We start from the raw sequence: 18906 nt of genomic DNA on the forward strand, positions 1-18906 counted from the left end.
CAAAATGACAGTAGTGATATGTGAGAGACTGACAGCTCGTAAAAATGGCAAACAAACAAATAACAGAAGAAAACAGAAAATAAACAAGACGTGCAGATGGACACATGAAGGAAATGGAAGATTTTTTATTTTACTTTTGTGAATTGAGGTAACGATACTTGGGTTAGGCATAAGAAATGGTGTTACATAAAGGCAATATTAGGAGACACTATGTCCATTATATCACAAGACGGCACCTAATTTAGTTCTGCTTAGCCGTAAGGGAAACGTACTTGTACTGAAAAGGTATTTTAAAGGCACACTGCGTAACATTTGGACTGTTGCCATCAGTACAAAACCTGCTCCTAATGACCAGCTCAACAAAAAAAATGCTATTACTGCAGTGGGTAATCAATTTAAACCCATTTAAATCTCAAATGCTGCTGACTTTAGTCGACATCTCCATGGAGACGAGCTGGAGACGTACCCACTCCTGGTAAAGTTACAGTCAAGTCTTACGAGAGGTGAGCCGTTTGTTTATGAGATATTTTCAATTCTTAAAATATCTGTCATAAAATAAATGCTTGTATTAAATTTTATTTATGGGGGGAAATTCTGTGCGGTGTGGCTTTAAAACAAGACAACATTATTATTATTTTGCAATATTAAAACAGTCAAAAATGTGAATTTCCTCTGAAATCGTGCAGGAGTGTCACACATGGCTATAATCATATGAAAATCTTCCATTTATTATTTGCAGGTCAATGGGCTTTTTTTTTAAATTTAGGGATATCAATTTGAAATCTTTGCTGTTGATTCCTGATATAAATATGAGAAAAAATATTGCAAGTTTTCGGTTTGTTTTATTATTTAAAAATAAAGTATTTTATGCATAAAATTGCCAAAATTTCCAATATTTTTAACATTGAAATTTAAATTGGTGGAACCGGGTTTAACTTATGGTTTTAATTTGCAAACATATCAGTTACAAAAAAAAAATTCAGAGGGGAATTTGGATATTTTTTTTGAATAAGCTATTTGTTTGTGAAATAATTTGTTAAAATAAAAATTTTGCCTTGTTTTCTGGCTTCAACAAGCTCAATGAATCAGGCTAGAGGTTAGATATGAAAAAACAATCAAGATATATTGTAAATATATTTATATAATACATAAATATTAAATAATATTCCAAGACTGGAATGTTTGGAGTCTGTAGGATCTACTAATGCTGAGAAAGCCGGCCTTAAAGTTTTGTAACCTGTATATTTCGCACATCTTAAACTGCAGCAATGGCCACAGCTGTCTCCCAGAAAGGAAATGACCACATATGGATTACAGCATCATCTCGGTCGCCTTTCATGCTACACGTGGATACCAAATATGTCTATATTTGTGAGTGAATAAACATGGGAAAGTGGCCGCTGCGCCGCAATGTTATAGTTATTTGCAGGAAATCTATGGCTTGCTAGCATACAAAACTTCATAAAATAAGCATCACAAAGGGTCAATTTTGTCTGTTTTTTTTTACATTAAAAGCATGATTTTAAAGGTGCACAACGCAAGTCTCTGAGTTTTCGCAGAACTATGCCCCCTTTGGCGAAAAGCGGAACTGCACTCAGAGTTGTGCGCGCTCCTGGACCACACGCACGCTTGCACGAGCACGAGCCGATCAGAACCAAAGGAGCGTCATTCGTGATTGCACAAATCTTTTGTTGAGAGTCGTAATGTCTTCAGAGGTAAGAAAGTTATACGTTATTTTGAATTATGTGAAAGGATTTTGCATTTCAGTTAAACAACATTAATTTTTCAGAGGAAAAACGGGGTTAGGAGAAAGGTAAAAATAATAATAATAATCCCATTTCTACCCGTTTTGTGTGTTCACTGATGATTGGATTATAATTGTAATGCGTTCATGAATAATATAAATTATTACTTTGTATAAGCTAAAAAATAATAATCAGTGAGTGACACACCAAATACCTTATTAGTTGGTCAACAAAGTAGACTGAAATATAACGCTACCATCTCAGCTAAAACAGCCTGATCCTCCGAATATTTGTGAGGGTTTAGCTTGTTTTATTGATCTGCTTAGTAGCATATTCCAACAGTAATATATTCTTATTAGACAGTAATTTGAAATACATGTATCTGTGAAATGTGCTAATACTTTTCAACTACTGTACCAGGGCAGGTTATGTAGCTGCCAAAAGTCACTAGTTTATACATTTAGAAGAGAAAAAAAGGCTCCCTATACACATAGCATGGAATTAATTCACACAGTACAAGATCATATTAGCTGGGAAATAGAAAGCGCATGGGCCGGTAGTGATGCAGTTCAGAAGCAAACTTGATGTAGACGAATAGTTATTTGTTTTGTAAAAAGTCAGCCTGCTGTACAATATGAGGGAAGTAAAATAAGCACCCCTTTTATCATTGTATTTCTTTCCTGCGATGTGTAGAATACAGCATGTATCTTATCACAATAACAAAATATTGTTTTCCCTTTAGAATTCCAGCTCGGGTCAATTTGATGTTCTTGTGGAGAGAAGTGGCAGCAGTGCAGGGCAGAGCAGACGGGGAGACCACGAGGAAGACCAAGGGGGGAGGCAGAAGAATCTTGCTCAATCATGTGCACGATTGATCAGTGAGGACAGAAAATGATCCTGACCCTTTTGGCATTTATGTTGACTGTAAAGAAGCACCATTCAGGCAATAAACAAGCTGTGAGCACATGAGAAAATATGTCCACGAATTAGGGAAGAAAAGGCTTTATTGTAAATATGTTGTTCCATGTTTGTAAAAATAAATATATATGCACTGCTTATGTTTCACTTGGAGTTTGTTCAGGGAGCTGATGGCATCTAGAAAAACAAAACATGATTTTTAGCAATTAGAACAAATATGTTTTTATGGAACAGATAACAGACATGCATTGTAAAACAATGAAAAACAAACATACCTGCCCTCTGTGGACACATGACTGCACCAGATCAGCTGTAGGACGGGGCACAAGGCCAGACAGGGGTCATATGTTCGGAAGCTTCGTTTTCTTGGGGGAGTCCTGCAGACTGAAGTCGTATTCGTAGAATTTTTGTCTGCAGGTCAGGGATGTCACTGTAGTCTTCGGCCCGGTCTGTGACTTCTTGCAGTACAGTCGTTTTTGCCTGCACAACAATTTATATGACATAAGTTCTCAAAACATGCATTATATCGGGAAGTCATAAAGCGATCACTTACGACACATGGCCTTTGTTGTTGACATGCACCGGTCGGTGGTCATGGTGGTCGTGGCCGTCGTCTGTCCTGGCTTCATATGAAGAAGCAGATCCCGGGCGTAGGACCTCTCTTTCCTTACTTTTATCACCCAAAGACCCATGGACTCCACCATGTCAGTGGAGTACCCCTCACCACACACCCTAAAATACAAAAATAAACCTCTATAATGTAATAGTAGAAGCAACATTGACATCTACTACTACAGTACTTTACATACATTTTCAATGATCAGACTCACCATAAACTCCTCTGTTGCTTGCATGTTGACAAGCAATAGAATTACAATATCTTTTATCCAGCCAAGTATTGTTTTATGTCGCGACATCACCCAGGCCTGTTGAACAAGTTCAAATTTTAAATTCATGTTTCATTACTACATGTCACTCTCACATGAAAACCATGTCACTTACAGCATAAAGTCTCTTAGTGAGATGCTTTGCAGCCAGACGTCGAGGGAATAGGAAACGCCCTCTCGTTGATTCTCTCCTTGTAATAAAACACAAACACTGCATTAGAAAATGCCCATCACTATCTCAAATACAGAAAATATTCTGATTTACAAATGAAAGAAAAAACGCCAGAGACAAAGCACATAAACCACTGAATTACCTGGAGTCCATTTGTCCGTCAGCTACAATAGAAACACAGATGCATGTCAGTTATTAGAGAATTTGCAAATATCTGCAGTTTATAACTTACCAAGGCCAACAACACTGTTTTTAGTCTGTAATGGGTTTATAATGGCAGCCCTCTTCTCTGTCCAAATCTCCCTTACGGCTGGTACGCAGTAGAAATGATGCATCCCATAGTAGAAGATGCACCATTCTCATGTTTATTATTTGAAGAGGTTATGGCTGTTCCACATCCACATCTTGTGTCCGCGTGGGCAAACTATGCAGATATATATGCAGAAGTATTACAAATGCACCTACATTATATTACATTACATCCTGTTCATGACTTTTTTTAAAACACTACAGACATTTAGTACTCACCAAGTCTACTATAACTGCAGTCCATGAGGCTTCCTCAAGCCCAATGATTGGAAGTTCATCCAATTGATTCCGCACTGAACCACCAGGGCTGTGTAACAAAAACATACACACTTTATTCACACCTTTACAAGGAAAAGACAGTAGGAACTGCATTACAAACATACCACAAAGACACAGGGCGACACAATCAGAGACATGTGTGTGTGGCCAGTTCTCGCTCAAACTCCTGTGCACAAGAAAACATACAATATCTTAGCCAAAAAAATGCACATCAGTAAATTATTGACCCCAAACGAAGTAAAGATTGGAAGACATTATCATTATTACGGTATTATTATTTATTAGCAATTCACACACCATCTAAACCAGGACCAACTCAGGACTAACTCAGGTCTACACCAGGTCTGAACTAGGTCTAGACATAAACCAGGTCCAAAGTAGGAGTAAACAATGACTAACATTTATATGGGTGGCGTGCGCTCTTCACAAATAATTTATCAGAATCGTGTACACAGCAACAGCCACGTTAGCCTGTCAAGTAACATTTTTGTACCACGTTTCTGGGAACAATTGACTGATTTTCCCCCAAAAGAAAACATATCAGACAAAGTTGAGTCTTAGGTCAGTGTGTTGGTCAAGGACATGAGCACCGTTTAGCATTTAGCATCATTTTGAAGATGTGAGTGAAACGTAAAAGGCTCCCGGTAAACCAAACACTAAAACATGGTGTTCATCTTTTATGTTATGTTTCATGATGTACGATTGATCTGAAGAAAACTCCACGTTTGTGAACCTGCTCATTGACAATGGCAATAAAACCAATTCTGATCGTACATTTAGCTAAGCAAACGCGTAGCATTACACATGTTACGCATCGTCATTTGTTGACATAGATTTACCGTATCAGACCTCGTATTAGACATTAGAGACTGTGTCTTACCCTTGTAGTCAGGAGAAAGCAGCTGAGGTCCGGGTGAGCCCGAGAGCGGACCGGAGGTAGTTTGTCCGATGTTGACTCGTCTCTGCGGCGCCTGTTTGACTCCAAATTGCCCCTTTTCGGTCACACTAGACAAAGTTTTTATCTTCTTTATCGTACGTTGAGTTTGCGTTTGGGTTTGGGATCAACAAGTGTCCGGTCTCTTACAATCCACCCTCTACTTTCGCAAAAGTCGCGGAGTTGTCTTCGCTGATGCGGATAATGGCGGCGAATCAACAAACTCCCCAGAGCCAGGTGCGCGTGAACGCGCATGACGTCACGCCCAGGCTCAAAACCTTAAGATTCCGTCCCGAATCCGTCTTATTTATTTTACTGCACAGGATAATAGGGGCGAGTGCAGTGATCAGAGAGGAGCTCAATCAGCACATCAGGCAATTGTTTAAACATGTATGGGTGAGAAAACGGTTATTTTTAACATTTAGAGTTGCGCATAGCACCTTTAAGGGAGAAAACTAGATAAAAATCTAAATATTGGCTACTGCAAGAAAAATCAATGTTTTCTCCTTCCATGTCGCGGAAGTGTAATCAAATTCATTAAAATGTTTAATCCCATTAAAACAAATATAAGAGGACTCAAGTATAATGCATTATATCCCAATGACAACAGCACATTGTTTTAGATAAGCCTTGTATTGAGTTAATGGTTTTCTGTCTCACATTGTTAATATTAAATGAGTTATTGGTCTGGATTTAGGAAGGCATTAACCAAAACTAATGAAGCAACGTCGCCTGTGAATGAATAGAACCACATTTGTCATGTCAGCCTGCGCTGCCTTTTGTGAAATACATCCTGAATGTGATGCAACAATTTATTTACCCACTCAGCTCTGGGATATAAAGTTAATTACATTTGATTGAAAATGTATTGAGCCAGTACTGCATTAAAAGTTTTTGACAGAAACACTGTGGCATTTGTAGGAAAGACACTTAAAAAATAAATAAAGATTGCCTGATTTAATAAGATTGGATTTCCTGCTGTTGACACCAATCCCCAATTTCAAATTACCACATAATTTGAATGACGGTCTTAAAGTGGATAATGGGTTGACAAAATAGAGACGCCTCAACTTTTTAAGTGTACAAAAATAAATGAGGAAAGTAAAACAAATTTACAGCTGAAGCACAAAGACAAAGCTAAAAGAGTCTAGGGGAGACAGGAAAGATCAGAGGGGGTTAGTAAAGCCAGTCCCGGTCTGAGGAGAGACTTACTGAGGCGTTTGCACACGGACATGCAGTACTCCTCTGAGTCGAAATTGTTGCGGTTGCCGGCGCAGCCCCCGTATGTGAAGCGCACACACTTCCTCTGGCGCATGTCGAAATGCCAGCGGGGCATGGAGGCGCGGCACGGACCCGTCTCTGCCTCCAGGGTGCACACGGCTGCCAGGGGACAGCCAGTTAGTCAGCCCGCCAGTAGAGGCGCCACTTAAATACTTCTAACTATGGACCCCTTTCATGGAGCACGAGACTAGCTCAGTTTTACGCAATCCCCGGGTTTTGAGCAATACAGAACTAGCCTCATCCTTCGTGAAAAAGGTCAACTATAGATCAAATCAAATATGTTGATTCATAGATTAAATATTTGATGTGTCGGGTGCAAATGGCTGCCGTTTAAAGGAGAAGTAAGTTTTAGAGGGTTTGCAAATTATGTCAAAATGTTTTGAATGAAGATGATGATGACATACTCTACATAATGAGCACAACATTTTTGGTATCTGGTCCAAAATGTATAAATTGCACAACTTGATGACACAATCCCAATATTTTATTAACTCTCTTGAATAGGAACCACTGAGCTAATGACAGAGCAATGTTGAGAAATCAAAATCAAAACGGTGTTGACCAATACACTCCTCCTTTAAAAACACAGTGAATTTGAAGTTCTCCACAAACCTTTGACCTCCTCCAGAACCTTGTCGTCATCCTGTGCCATCCGGCTGTCTGTCCTCTCTGAGTCTTCCTTCTCAGTATCTTCATCCTCATAGACGTAGTGGTACTCATCCTCCTCCTCCTCCACTGCAGAGTCCTCCTTCTGTGTGGGCAGTTCGGCAGCGGGCGCCTCGCTGTGAAAGGGAGTAGTGGATGATTGAGTGAAGGGGTGGTGGCCAGAGAGAAGAGTGATTTATCAAACGAGGCTGAGCACTCCCCATAGTTCAATGTCACAAGGCTTTAATTCATCCAGATGGCCTTAATATCTGCCCTTCAACAATATGACACGCCATATTTTATAGCTGTGCCATATTCAACCCCACACTTACTATACTATGCTTTGCCCTGGTATAGATTCCCTGTACACCAGGAATTCTAGATCAGTGACAAGGTGTCGTAGCATGTTGCGGTTTTTTTTAGAGTAAATGCTACATTGACAGAAAAGGCAAGCCTGCAGTTAGCTTTGCCCTTTACCCTGTTAACTTCTTCTTCGTGATTCCATTGGTGTGTATTGGGTCTCCGGGTCGAAGCAGGGAAAGTTGCAAGTGTGGTTTTCTGGCCAGAGACACCAGGGGGTAAAACCCCCAATCATCCCATTAACACTTGTATTACCCCCAGAGGGACAGCTAAAAGGATTTATGTTTTAAGGTAAATAAGTTACGTAGTTCTGCTTTACTTGTTATGGAAAATTCAAGAAAATAAAGCTTTCTTTTTGCTTCTCTTGTTTCTTTTTTAAGTTTAAAGTAGAGAAACTGTTTTAGAGGATTTAAATGTTATTTGTTTTTTGACCATAAGGCATTAGACAGTGCAGTGTGAATTGGGTTCAGAGCAGAAAGGCAAAACTAGCAAATTATGGGAGCTGGGAGGTGAAGTCACACTGCTGATATCGACACAGTTCCCAGCATTGTAATGTAAGAAGCCTTAACCACAAGCCCACTATTCCAAAACAGTGGCCCTGACAAATACTTGCCAAAAAGCATGCATTTCAAGCAGATACAGAATATTAACAACATTATTTAAATTACTCTGGACCATTTTCACCTACCTCTCTTCCACTGTCTCGTCTTCATCTAGGTCACCCTCATCGATCTCCTCATCCTCAATTTCTTCGTCTGTGTCCTCCTCCTGAGTGGGCTGGGTCGGAGGGGCAGCCTCTTCAGACCGGGAGGCGGGGCAGCAGACATATTCAGTGCCGTGGAACTTGTTAATGCCACAGGGCAGGAATATGCCATAACTGTGGAGCACCATGGAGCCCTTGGCACAGGCCTGTAAATGATAATAAATATGTTCTATGCTTTAGTAATTATTACCACTAATTATTCATATCAAACAGTCATGGTGGTTTAGATTAGATTTTAAGTTAGATTTTGAATGGTATGCAAAAGTCCCTGCAGGGAAGCCTACACATAATTCTCCTTAAAGTGAATGCCTTTAAAATGAACTTCATGTGTATTTGTTTAATTACAACAACGTATTTAGCCTATAATATCTATCATTTGTGAATTGCCATGTGAAATTATGTGAATTAATGAGGAAAAAGATGAAACACTCTGATAAATAATTGAATTCATAATATTGGGCGGGCCAGGAAGATCTTTGGATCTACAAAGGGGGCCCACGATGTGCTGGACTTTGGTAAAGACGGAAATACATGATTTAATGTCAAGAAATCCACATCTGTCTCTGAAGTGCCCAGAGTGGTCAATGTTAACAGTAAAACCCAAAAGGTCAAATTCAAGGACTTGTGTGAGTATGTGTGCCCTCTTGGGATTAACTGCATTGCCTTGACGGTAATATGATTAGGGTCTGAACTGAAGTAAGTTGTGTTGTCTTACATGAGTCAAAACAGGCGTGTACAAACAACATAATCGGGAAAAAAAAAAACTTCAGTGTCATGTCTATTATTCTACACAATGACAAAGTAACACATCAACAAAACCAATGTTCAAATCTTGGCAAAAAAAAACATTTCTGTTTCCCTGTGCATTTGACAACAAAAGCATTTTATCTGCAATGTTATCTATGCTTTTAAATTTATTTGATTTCAAGCTTTGCTGATTTGTCTAAATGTAATTTTATACTGCCTGACCAAACATAAAGTCACCACCTGGATTTAACTAACTGTTAAGATCTAGAGTTGCTGAAGTTGGTCAGGTCTAGGTTCAGCAACACTTTGTGCCCAAAGAATGAAATCAGCCGACGACCTGAACATCCTGAATGTCCAGGCTGTTCCATCAAGGGATTTCTTCTTCCCTGATGGCACGGGCATATTCCAAGATGACAATGCCAGGATTCATCGGGCTCACATTGTGAAAGAGTGGTTCAGGGAGCATGAGAGAATCTTTGGGATGTGCTTTAGAAGGCTTTTTTGAAACAATGTCACAGCAACTGCATGCTTTAATCAAAGCCAAAGACGACCAAAAGAATTAATAGAGCATGGGACCTTTTTTTTGTTCAGGCAGCGCATGTACTCTGTAACGGAATTACTTTATGTCAGAATTGTGCTCTACAAATAAACGCTGTATTATGAATTTAGTAGACAAAAAAAAAAAAAAAAATTGTATGATATGCCCAGTTCATCACATTGTTTTTAAACAAGGAATTAGAAGTCCACCACTAAATACAGCAGAGTTACCTGGGGAATAAATGTCTTCTTACCTCCTCCTTGGGGCTGGGCAATTAATCGAGATTTTAATCTAATTGAGATTTTAATAAAGGTTGGTCACGATAATCGCATGGTGCGTTTTAATCAAGGCGAAAAAAAAAATATGGCTAGGCGTTTTTTCGTGTAAAGTCAGCTACAAAGTTGCGCTAAACTCGTCTATGGGCAAAATGAAAACTTTCTTCAGACATAACAATTTGTTGCATCTCTTTTGCGGGTGCTTGTGTTTTGTTGTGAGAGGATGTTGTACTGTGACGCTAGAAGTGTAGTTTGTTTTTCCTGCTGAGTTAGGTGGAGTTTTCAGGTTGGCCGCAGCATTTACATGCTCGTCCAGGAAAGACCACATTGATTGTTTTTTTCTTTTAAACAAAACAATCAAATCGAAAATCGAGATCGATCAATATGGGGAAAATCATTGTGATTTTTTTTTTTTCCATAATCGCCCAGCCCTCATTTGAAAGCTAAGTCATTAAGACCTACAAAACTCATCAAAGCTTCCTTGTTTTGTTTTAATCAATTTTGTTGCCCTTTTGTCATGTTTCCGTAGGGATTTGTTTTGTGGCTTTATTAAAGAAAATGTGATGAAAACGTGACAACAAAAACAAGGACTTGGATTGAAGATTTGGGTAAAGCCGAACTGGAGAAACTGTGCTCGGTTAAAGTGGGGGGTAAAGAGGTTGACTAGCTTCCTTCTTGCTTACCTCCTTGGCTACGCCGTGCCACTGCTGTTGACTCACACACATGTCCATATGCTCTTTGTGGAAGAATCTGCATTTCTCGGGAACCAGAAGTACGTCGCTTTCGAATTCACCCACTGAACACACAAACAGGAAATCAGTAAAACCACAATCACAGCAAAACTCATCTTTAACTGGTCAAGTAAGTCAAAAGGCACACACACAATATTAGATTTTTGTGTGTGGAATTTTTCATTTCTAATCTAACATGGGTAAAACACTAAAGTTAAGAGTTGCCTGTGTTTCTGACACATTTCCAATCAAAACATTTCTTGTCAAAATAGAAGTTGGGAAGATTAGACTTCACACTGTTGACAGCCTAATAGCATTGCCTTTTAAACGGGCTGAATGATGATGTATAGGTCTAATATCTAGGCTGACTTGCAATGTAACAAGCTCACACACAAGAGCGAAATGTGAGGCAATTCTATTCATATTTAAAATCCATTATACATTCAGCTGTGCAATAATATTGTATAGAATTCTTCTTTTTAAATTGAGGTTCAGTCTGCAACTTCAACCATCGCTGCTCACTGCCTAACACGGAGCTTATCTATGTTCATTCTTGCGACTCAAATGGAAAAGACACTATATTAACAATAGTGCTTGGGGAAATTGTCACACTTTTTTAATAGATTAATACTTTTTTTGCGCTGGTGGCAATGCTGGTGGCGATGTACTCAAAACAAATATGCTCACTCCAAAACAAAGACTAGGACACTGAAGTGTCAAACGAATAGACTGCAATCACTCTAATAGGGGTCTCCGTCTGACAAAGAGGGCTGGGATGTGTCCTGTAACTGCTCATTGACAGCTTTGACACACACACACACACAACCCTGGGTCAGGAGTCGTTTCGCTGTAAGCGAGGGCCGGGCCGCCAGAGTGAGAAAAGCGGTGTTTTGGAAAATGAGAGGGTTGGATGGGAAGAGAACAGAACTGGAAATAGCCGAGGCCTTTGCAGCTGCTGCTCATCTCCGCCCAGGAGGTAGAGTAACACCCTTTTAACGGCACACCGCTATTTGATTTCCCCCCCGGCCACAACACCCAGTATAAGAACATTTAGACAAACTATTAGGTGTTGTATTGGAAATATTGAACACTTGACCTTTTGGGGAAAATTGAGAAAAGACACTGTGGTGTTGTTGAATTTTCTGTAATAATGGCATACAATTCAGCAACACACATACAGCAGCATACTGGCTCATTATACTGTAATGCAGGGGTCACCCTTTGGGGCATGTCCAGTAGCCCTTGGGACTTTTTTAGTGTAAAACTAATAGCTTAAACTATCTAATTCTTAAAATTACAGTTATTTCGGTTCTTATGACTCGGTATGAGTTTAAAATAAAGCTATTTTAATATAATATGGGGTCAATATCCTATAAGTGAACAGTGTACGTTTAAGTCTTTAGGATTTGTTTTTAACTGGTAGCCCTCGAACAACTTAATGCTCTTAAAGTAGCCCTCAGCTGAAATAAGGTTGGTGACCCCTGCTGTAATGGAACAATGGTCTCTGATCTGTCCATTACAAAAACAACATTTTGTGACATCATTAACTGTAGTAAAAAGAAATCAAAGCAAACCAAATTAATTATAAATCACCGACTGACTTTGCAGAATGTTCTCTAACACTAATGTGTGACTAGTCATGTCCTCAGCAAAAACCCATTCACAAGCCAATTCAATCTATATTCATACAGTTTCCGGTGGTTTCGCTCATAACCTTATAATTCTTCCATTTCAACAGTTTTATTTGAGATCGCAATTACAGTTTATAAAAAAAGTCTACAAACAGATAAATCACTGGCTGACTCTGCAGAATGTTCTGTAACGCTGATGTACTGCTTCCTTGCCTTTGGTGTCCGCCTCCATAAATCCTTGGGAAATGAAACAAACTGTATACGACATTTCGCTACTCCCGGTTCTACTGCTACTATTTCCACTAAAACTGCTAGCCATGCGTTGAAAAGTAGAAACATGATGACAAATGACAGATAAAAAAATAAGCGTAATGGATATCGGCAGCAAAGCAAAACGTATTGTAAACAGACCGTGCCCTATGGCTTTTTTTTGGTCTCCCGTACCCCTTGACTCGTTCATTCATGCTCCGAGTATCCCCTTCGTCGAGGATCTTATCAATATTGTTGTAAAGTGACCAACTAAACTAAGATTATTCAGTGTTTAACCTCTTAACCCCCACCTGAACCCAGCACATTTTCTCCAGTTTGGTTTTACCCAAATCGAAAAGCTTCTTGAAAAAAGCGGCAAAATAGTGACAAAAACGAGGATGAAAACGGCAAAACGAGAATTATGGCAAAAAGTGACACGAAAAGCTACAAAAAAAAAATAAAAAAAAATGATAAAAGCGTGATGAAAAAGCATTAAAAAAAAGGAACAAAAAAAGCTATGAAAAAGCAACAAGAGAATGACAAAAACAGGAAAAAAAGAGACGAAAATATGACTGAAAGTGATAAAAAAGCAAGCATGCTGGAAAAACAACAATAATACAATTTAAAAAATGACAAAACATAACAAAAAAATGCAGAAAATGTGACGAACACGCAAAAAAAAGTGACAAAAAAGCGATGATCAGTTTTGTAGGTCTTAGCTTTCAAATTAGGCTGGCCTAGGCTGTAAGCTAAATCACTCCCAAAATCAAACCCTTTACTGAAAAACATAATTAAAACTAACTTTCCTTTGAAATTAATATTGAAATTCTTCTTCTGAAATGATTCCAAGAACCCCCTGCTGAGTGCTCCAGTACCCAGGTCCCCGCACCCCTGGTTGGGTAGCAATGTTCTACGCTATTGCTAATCTTGAAATTCCTCCATAGACTTTCAGTCGAAGATGCAGCCTGCAGGAAAAAGGCCTCATCATTTCTCATCGGCTCTACCCTGTACCAGCTGCAAACAAATTCATTCACGGACTCCTCCCTTCATCTGCTCAAACACATCCACGCCGTGTTTTGGTTTGTACAGTGGAGTAGGTTTCATGCTGCAGTGGGTGATGGATGGCACTGTTCAAACAGCAGCTGTGGGCCTTGCACGCGCTGTACTCGTTTCTGTAGCAGAGCCCAGTTCGTCTCTTCACTGTGACCTCCTCTTTGTCCGCTTAAGTCACTTTTCTTTTTTTGAGTCACGTGAAGAAGAAGAAGAAGAAGAAAAAAAACCTGCGTCTTATAAGATAAGATAAAATAAGATTATGCTAATAATGTTGAAATCACAAAGCGACTGACTATCCATCCATCCTGCCATTCTCACTTACAGTCAGAGAGAGGCAACACGAATTACTACGGGTGCTGGACAAAATGCAGCGACATCTCAAAGCATAAGAATGACGCCCCAAAATGCTAATGAATGATTAGCAACTAGCTTACAGGCCTAACATACAGCAATATAAAAAGTCTTCTAGTGACTGAAAGATGCCATGTAAATGTTTCAAACTTTCAGTGTGTATGGAGGTGCTGCTGGTCACTGACGTAATTTGGTTTAATCATGTAATTTAAAACCTTTAGAGATATTGATCAGTTTCTACCGACTTTTAGTCTATGGAAATCTGTCTGTTATCCTCCAGTATGGCGCTGACTGCCCTGCGTTACCATGGAGATCAGCAGCGTTACTTTTAATAAACCGATGGAGAAATTCACTGATGTAGAGACAATTAAGTTTTATATTTGAGTTGATAAAAGTATAAAAAATATTTATTTAAGTATTACCGCAGAGCCTCGTGGCAAAGAGACAGACATCAGTGTGAGACGTTGGCCTTCGTTTCTTGCTACAAACCAGCGGACCTACACTTTTGTCTAAATCAACAGCTGAAACATTTATCCATTTCCCCTCCTGCTGCAGTACGCCTGAGTAAGTAGGAGAGGTATGACTACCCACTAAACCAATGATACCTAGAGCGCTGGGAGGAGGAGAATTTAATTAAGTGCCACTTTAAGATCTGCCTGTCGACCGTATGCTTATTATCTCTCAAGGGTTTCGAACAGGAGCTCCATGTATGAACGCAGTGTAATCACCATTACTTCTAAACAAACCAAACATTAAGCAAATTCATCAAGACAGAATTACGCTTGTTTTTTTATATTGCAAAGGTTTCGTATTTTATAACCAAGCTTTATACAAAAGCAAAACCATAGTGACGCCAACAGATACTGTATATGCTACCCAGCAATCTACATTCTACACAATCAGCTGCAGTAAATTTTTCAAATACTTTCGCCTGGACTGGGTTGATTGAGCAGAGGACTAGCACAAACCTATCCTTGGGGGATTGGATATAATTTGTCTCCCCCCTACAGTGAACTGCAGCAGAGCTTTGTTAATGCAAATGGAACCTCACCAGCCCATAACAAAAACTTCAAAAATTTCAATTAGTGAAACTGCTCTAGTGTAAACAAGAAGGAGGTGAAGTTATTCACTCAGAATGAAGTTTAAATAGGCCACTAGAGCTTGCGTGTCACAGGTCTTACACCTGACTAGAAGAGCAAGAAGAAGCTTCTGAAGACAGCGAAACGTCCTTTACCTTCCCAGTGCAGTCAACAATATCTAACTACAATCTTCCACAGAGGCCTGTTATCCTTTTTTTGTGGGGGGAAACAACATTTTTTCACATAAGAAATGAAGCTTAAGTTAGGGATAATACATCCTCGTCAACGTATTCAGTGAGGAGTAAAATCTGAGAAAAAGAACCACCCTTTTGGAGCCACAAAACGCATTGCCAAATTGCTCCTATCGTCCTTCCTGAAGGTAAGGTGTGGGCACTAATTCCTTCAAATGTGTTTTTCTATCCGTTGATTCTCTGCTAATACCCACTTGAATCTATTGTCCTGGGGTTTAATGTTGTATTTACCCATAATTCAATCTGAGACAGGCTCCTCTTCACACATGCCACACCCAGCTGTACATTTACCACACACTGCGCTCATCATCCGAGCCACAATGGTAATAAAAAAATCTGCAAAATAATCCTCTGCTGTTTGACAAAGGCATCATGCTGCAGGGATTAGGCGGCCACAGAACAAAAATCACATTCATTTGCCCTGCCTTTGTGTGGACAGGGGGAGATCAGGCTGCTGATGTGGAGCCATTGCACAAAAAGACACCAATAAAAACTGACCTTTACAATACATAGAGCCAGTTTATGTGGCTCCGTAGTGAACAGTAGTATTAAAGTATTTTTTTTTTCCAGCTGCAATTGAATGACATATAGTGGCGAGAAAAAGTAAGTACACCGTTTGGAATTTATCATATTTCTGCCTAAATTGGTCACTAAATGTGGTCTGATCTTCATCAAAATCACATGATGATTAATGAATGATTAAACAGTGTCTGCTTAAACTAATACCACCCAAACATTTACATTTGATCATATTTTTAGTGGCCATAACATGTAATTACATTACATATAACATAAAATAGCATTCACCGGAGAGGGTGGAAAAAGTAAGTACCCCGCCTGAATCTCGCTAGTGTTGTAAAGAGGAGTGGTCCAAGATTCATCCTGATCATTGTGAGCGTCTAATCTGCAGCTACAGAAAAGCAGTTATTGCTGCAAAAGAAGGATCAGCAGCTATTTGATACAGGGGTTCACTTACTTATCCCATGCATGTTGTGAATGTCTCAGGTTTATCTGAAAAATAACTGGGCCTGGACATCGTGCTATCATCAATAGAAACTAAATTCACAAGTTTATCAAGATATTTTTTAGAAAAACCTGAGACTTTCACAACATGCCTGGAATAAGTAAGTGAACCCTTGTATTCAATACTTGGCTGATCCTTCTTTTGCAGCAATAACTGCTTTTCTGTAGTTGCAGTTTAGACGCTCACAACGATCAGGATGAATCTTGGACCATTCCACTTTACAAAACCGCTGTAGTTCAATGAGATTCAGACGGTGTGCTTACTTTTTCCACTCTCTCCTGTGAATGCAGACACTGTTTAATCATTCTTGGGATTTTGATGAAGATCAGACCAATTTAGGCAGAAATGTAAGAAATTCCAAACGGTGTACTTACCTTTTCTCACCACTGTATTGTGGCGAATCCCCATTGGCTTGTGGAAGATGTCAAATTAAATTCAAGCCGTTTCAAGATTCCAATTGAGAAACAGTAGAGAAGTTATTTGCTTTGGTGACTCAGAGAGAAAAAAACTAAACATTTCATAATACAAGTCAAACTTTATGAGATATGTAGAGCAATTAAAAATCAGCTTATTCTAATTTATTGTTGTCATCCAAAAACTGCGTACCATGTAAGAATTGCCGTAATATAAACAGAATTTATTGTTTCACCGCTCCGGGGGCGACAGGACATTACAAACATTGAGCTAGCGAGCCGTGCTAAAAGGCTTGTTGTGGCTTGTAGTGTACGATTGGACCCCCGCAACCCCAATTAACACGCTCCATTACATGATCATCAGAAACCCTCTCAAAAGGCCCTTCTAAGTACCCAGTAGCCACGCTGTGCCACCTGTATTGACAACAGCTGAGCATTGTCATCATACGCATAAGGCAAAATCTACAGATCTGCAACAGTGACGACTACACGTGCACCAACAGGAAACAAGGATGCGTAATTACTCCCGGTTGCACTAATGGGGTTGTTTTAATTAAATGGCTGTGCTGCTGATTCGTAAAAATGATAGTGCTGGAAAAACAAATGTACTGAGACAGGCAGCTTCAGGGCCAATACATTAGTGAGGACGCTGATTTGGCACATCTCAAGTCTATTTGGACGAGAGGCCAGCTTTGTTGGTGTGGGCCCAGATTCAGATTAGATTAGATTCAGGACATTTTAAAGTGGGATGTTAGACCGTTTTCAAGCTTTTGCTGATAATTTCAAACACATTTTGATTACGCTCTTCTTGCTACATTGATCTTAAACGGCTTAATCGAAGCTTTACTTGATTTCGCTTCAGTCTATACGTTGCAATTTGCCTCGAGAGCACACACGCCACGTTGTAATTCACTGTCAAATACTGGTGCTTGTATCAGAAGGTGCTGCAGCTCCGGTAAACTGGTCACTGGTCACCAAAATGTTGACTTCACTCATTAGACACACAGACATTTTTACCCTAAAGTAAAATATCCTCACATTTGAATACACACAACTTTCTATTCACAACACATTGGACATCTGGGGATTATTCTTTTTTTTTCTTTTTCTTTACATAAGAATTATTAAATGTGTAATTAGTTACAATATACAGTTAAATATGATGGAGAGCAGTAATGTTACAGCTGAAAACTAAAAACATTTTTTTTTTTTTTTTTGTATCATCCTTTTCCATTTTCCAGACGCAAAAGTGAGGGAGAAGCCTTTTCCTTCCCGATGTACTACCCACAGTACGTGGACAAGCACTATTTTAGAAATCTGTTTCCTCAGAGCCAGAATTGGGTTGTGTATCTGTAAACCAGTGTGCATAGAAGTGTGAGCCTAAGATTGACATTTAATAAAGTGGGATATAGCCCTGTGGCCACTACTGATTACTACAATGATGCAGGACTCAAAGCTAAGAGTGTGCGTGTGACAGCGATCCACCTCCCTCTCTCTGACCCTGTGTGTCTGTGCAGTTTATAGCCACTGTCTGAGGGGGAAAATAAGATTGTGCTTTATTGCTCAACAAGCCTCTCCTGCAATAATAGCTTGCCCCAGAGCCATCACTTAGCTTTCATCCTTCTCTGGCCTTCTCAATGTGCAGCTCAAGGCCAGGATTAGCCAACCGAAGCGCACTACCCTTTTCCTACACTTCCTCCTTTCTGATGGCCGAAATGCATCAAAACCTAATGTTGAACACACTGTCCTTGAACCCGCAGTGATTTGGTATGGGAGCTTACCTAAACATTTGTATGGCACCACGATATGGGCATGCCCCTTGCACACCTTCTTCTCCATCTTGCACCAGTTCTCGATGCGGACTGGCTTGTTGGCCTCCAACACATTTGTGATTTGGAGCTCAGGATACACCTGTTGGAGGAAGGAAGCCGAAACTGTTATGAGTGATGCAAAAGGAGACGCGCAGAAAACTGAGAGTGGAGCTTGAATGGGATCATTTTAATCCAGACTGTATACTCTCTAGATGCCATCTGCTCAACCATGAAAGAGAGTGCAATTTACGCCCCGCCTGAATGCCATCAAAATGCCATCAATAAATGCATTATAAGCAGTCAGGGGAAAGCTGCATGAAAATATAAGGCTTTGGCTCTCTCTCTTAGACAGCTAGTGTAATAAACATGGCACTAATGCAGGGAGTCCAATGGCTAAGAAGAAGATACAGTGCAAAGAAGGAGCGAAAGCCGTTTAACACCCAAGCATCGGCTGTGTATT

The 18906-nt window shown here is 39.7% G+C and overlaps 1 protein-coding gene across 5 annotated transcripts in view; it reads right to left on the minus strand.

The window, feature by feature from the left end:
• aplp2 (amyloid beta (A4) precursor-like protein 2) overlaps positions 1-18906 on the minus strand; it is a 55043-nt gene that overhangs the window by 13333 nt on the left and 22804 nt on the right. For 4 of the 5 annotated variants that reach the window (XM_079553662.1, XM_079553664.1, XM_079553663.1 and 1 more), the window contains exons 3-7: positions 18417-18546; positions 10537-10649; positions 8219-8439; positions 7138-7307; positions 6457-6624 (exon numbers count right to left, since the gene is read on the minus strand). In XM_079553662.1, coding sequence (XP_079409788.1) covers positions 6457-6624; positions 7138-7307; positions 8219-8439; positions 10537-10649; positions 18417-18546 — 802 coding nt within the window. The remainder of the gene's footprint in view (positions 1-6456; positions 6625-7137; positions 7308-8218; positions 8440-10536; positions 10650-18416; positions 18547-18906) is intronic. The other variant, XM_079553665.1, reaches the window with a different exon arrangement.

This window comes from Gobius niger, assembly GCF_951799975.1.
Source record: "Gobius niger genome assembly, chromosome: 1".
Lineage (NCBI taxonomy): Eukaryota > Metazoa > Chordata > Actinopteri > Gobiiformes > Gobiidae > Gobius > Gobius niger.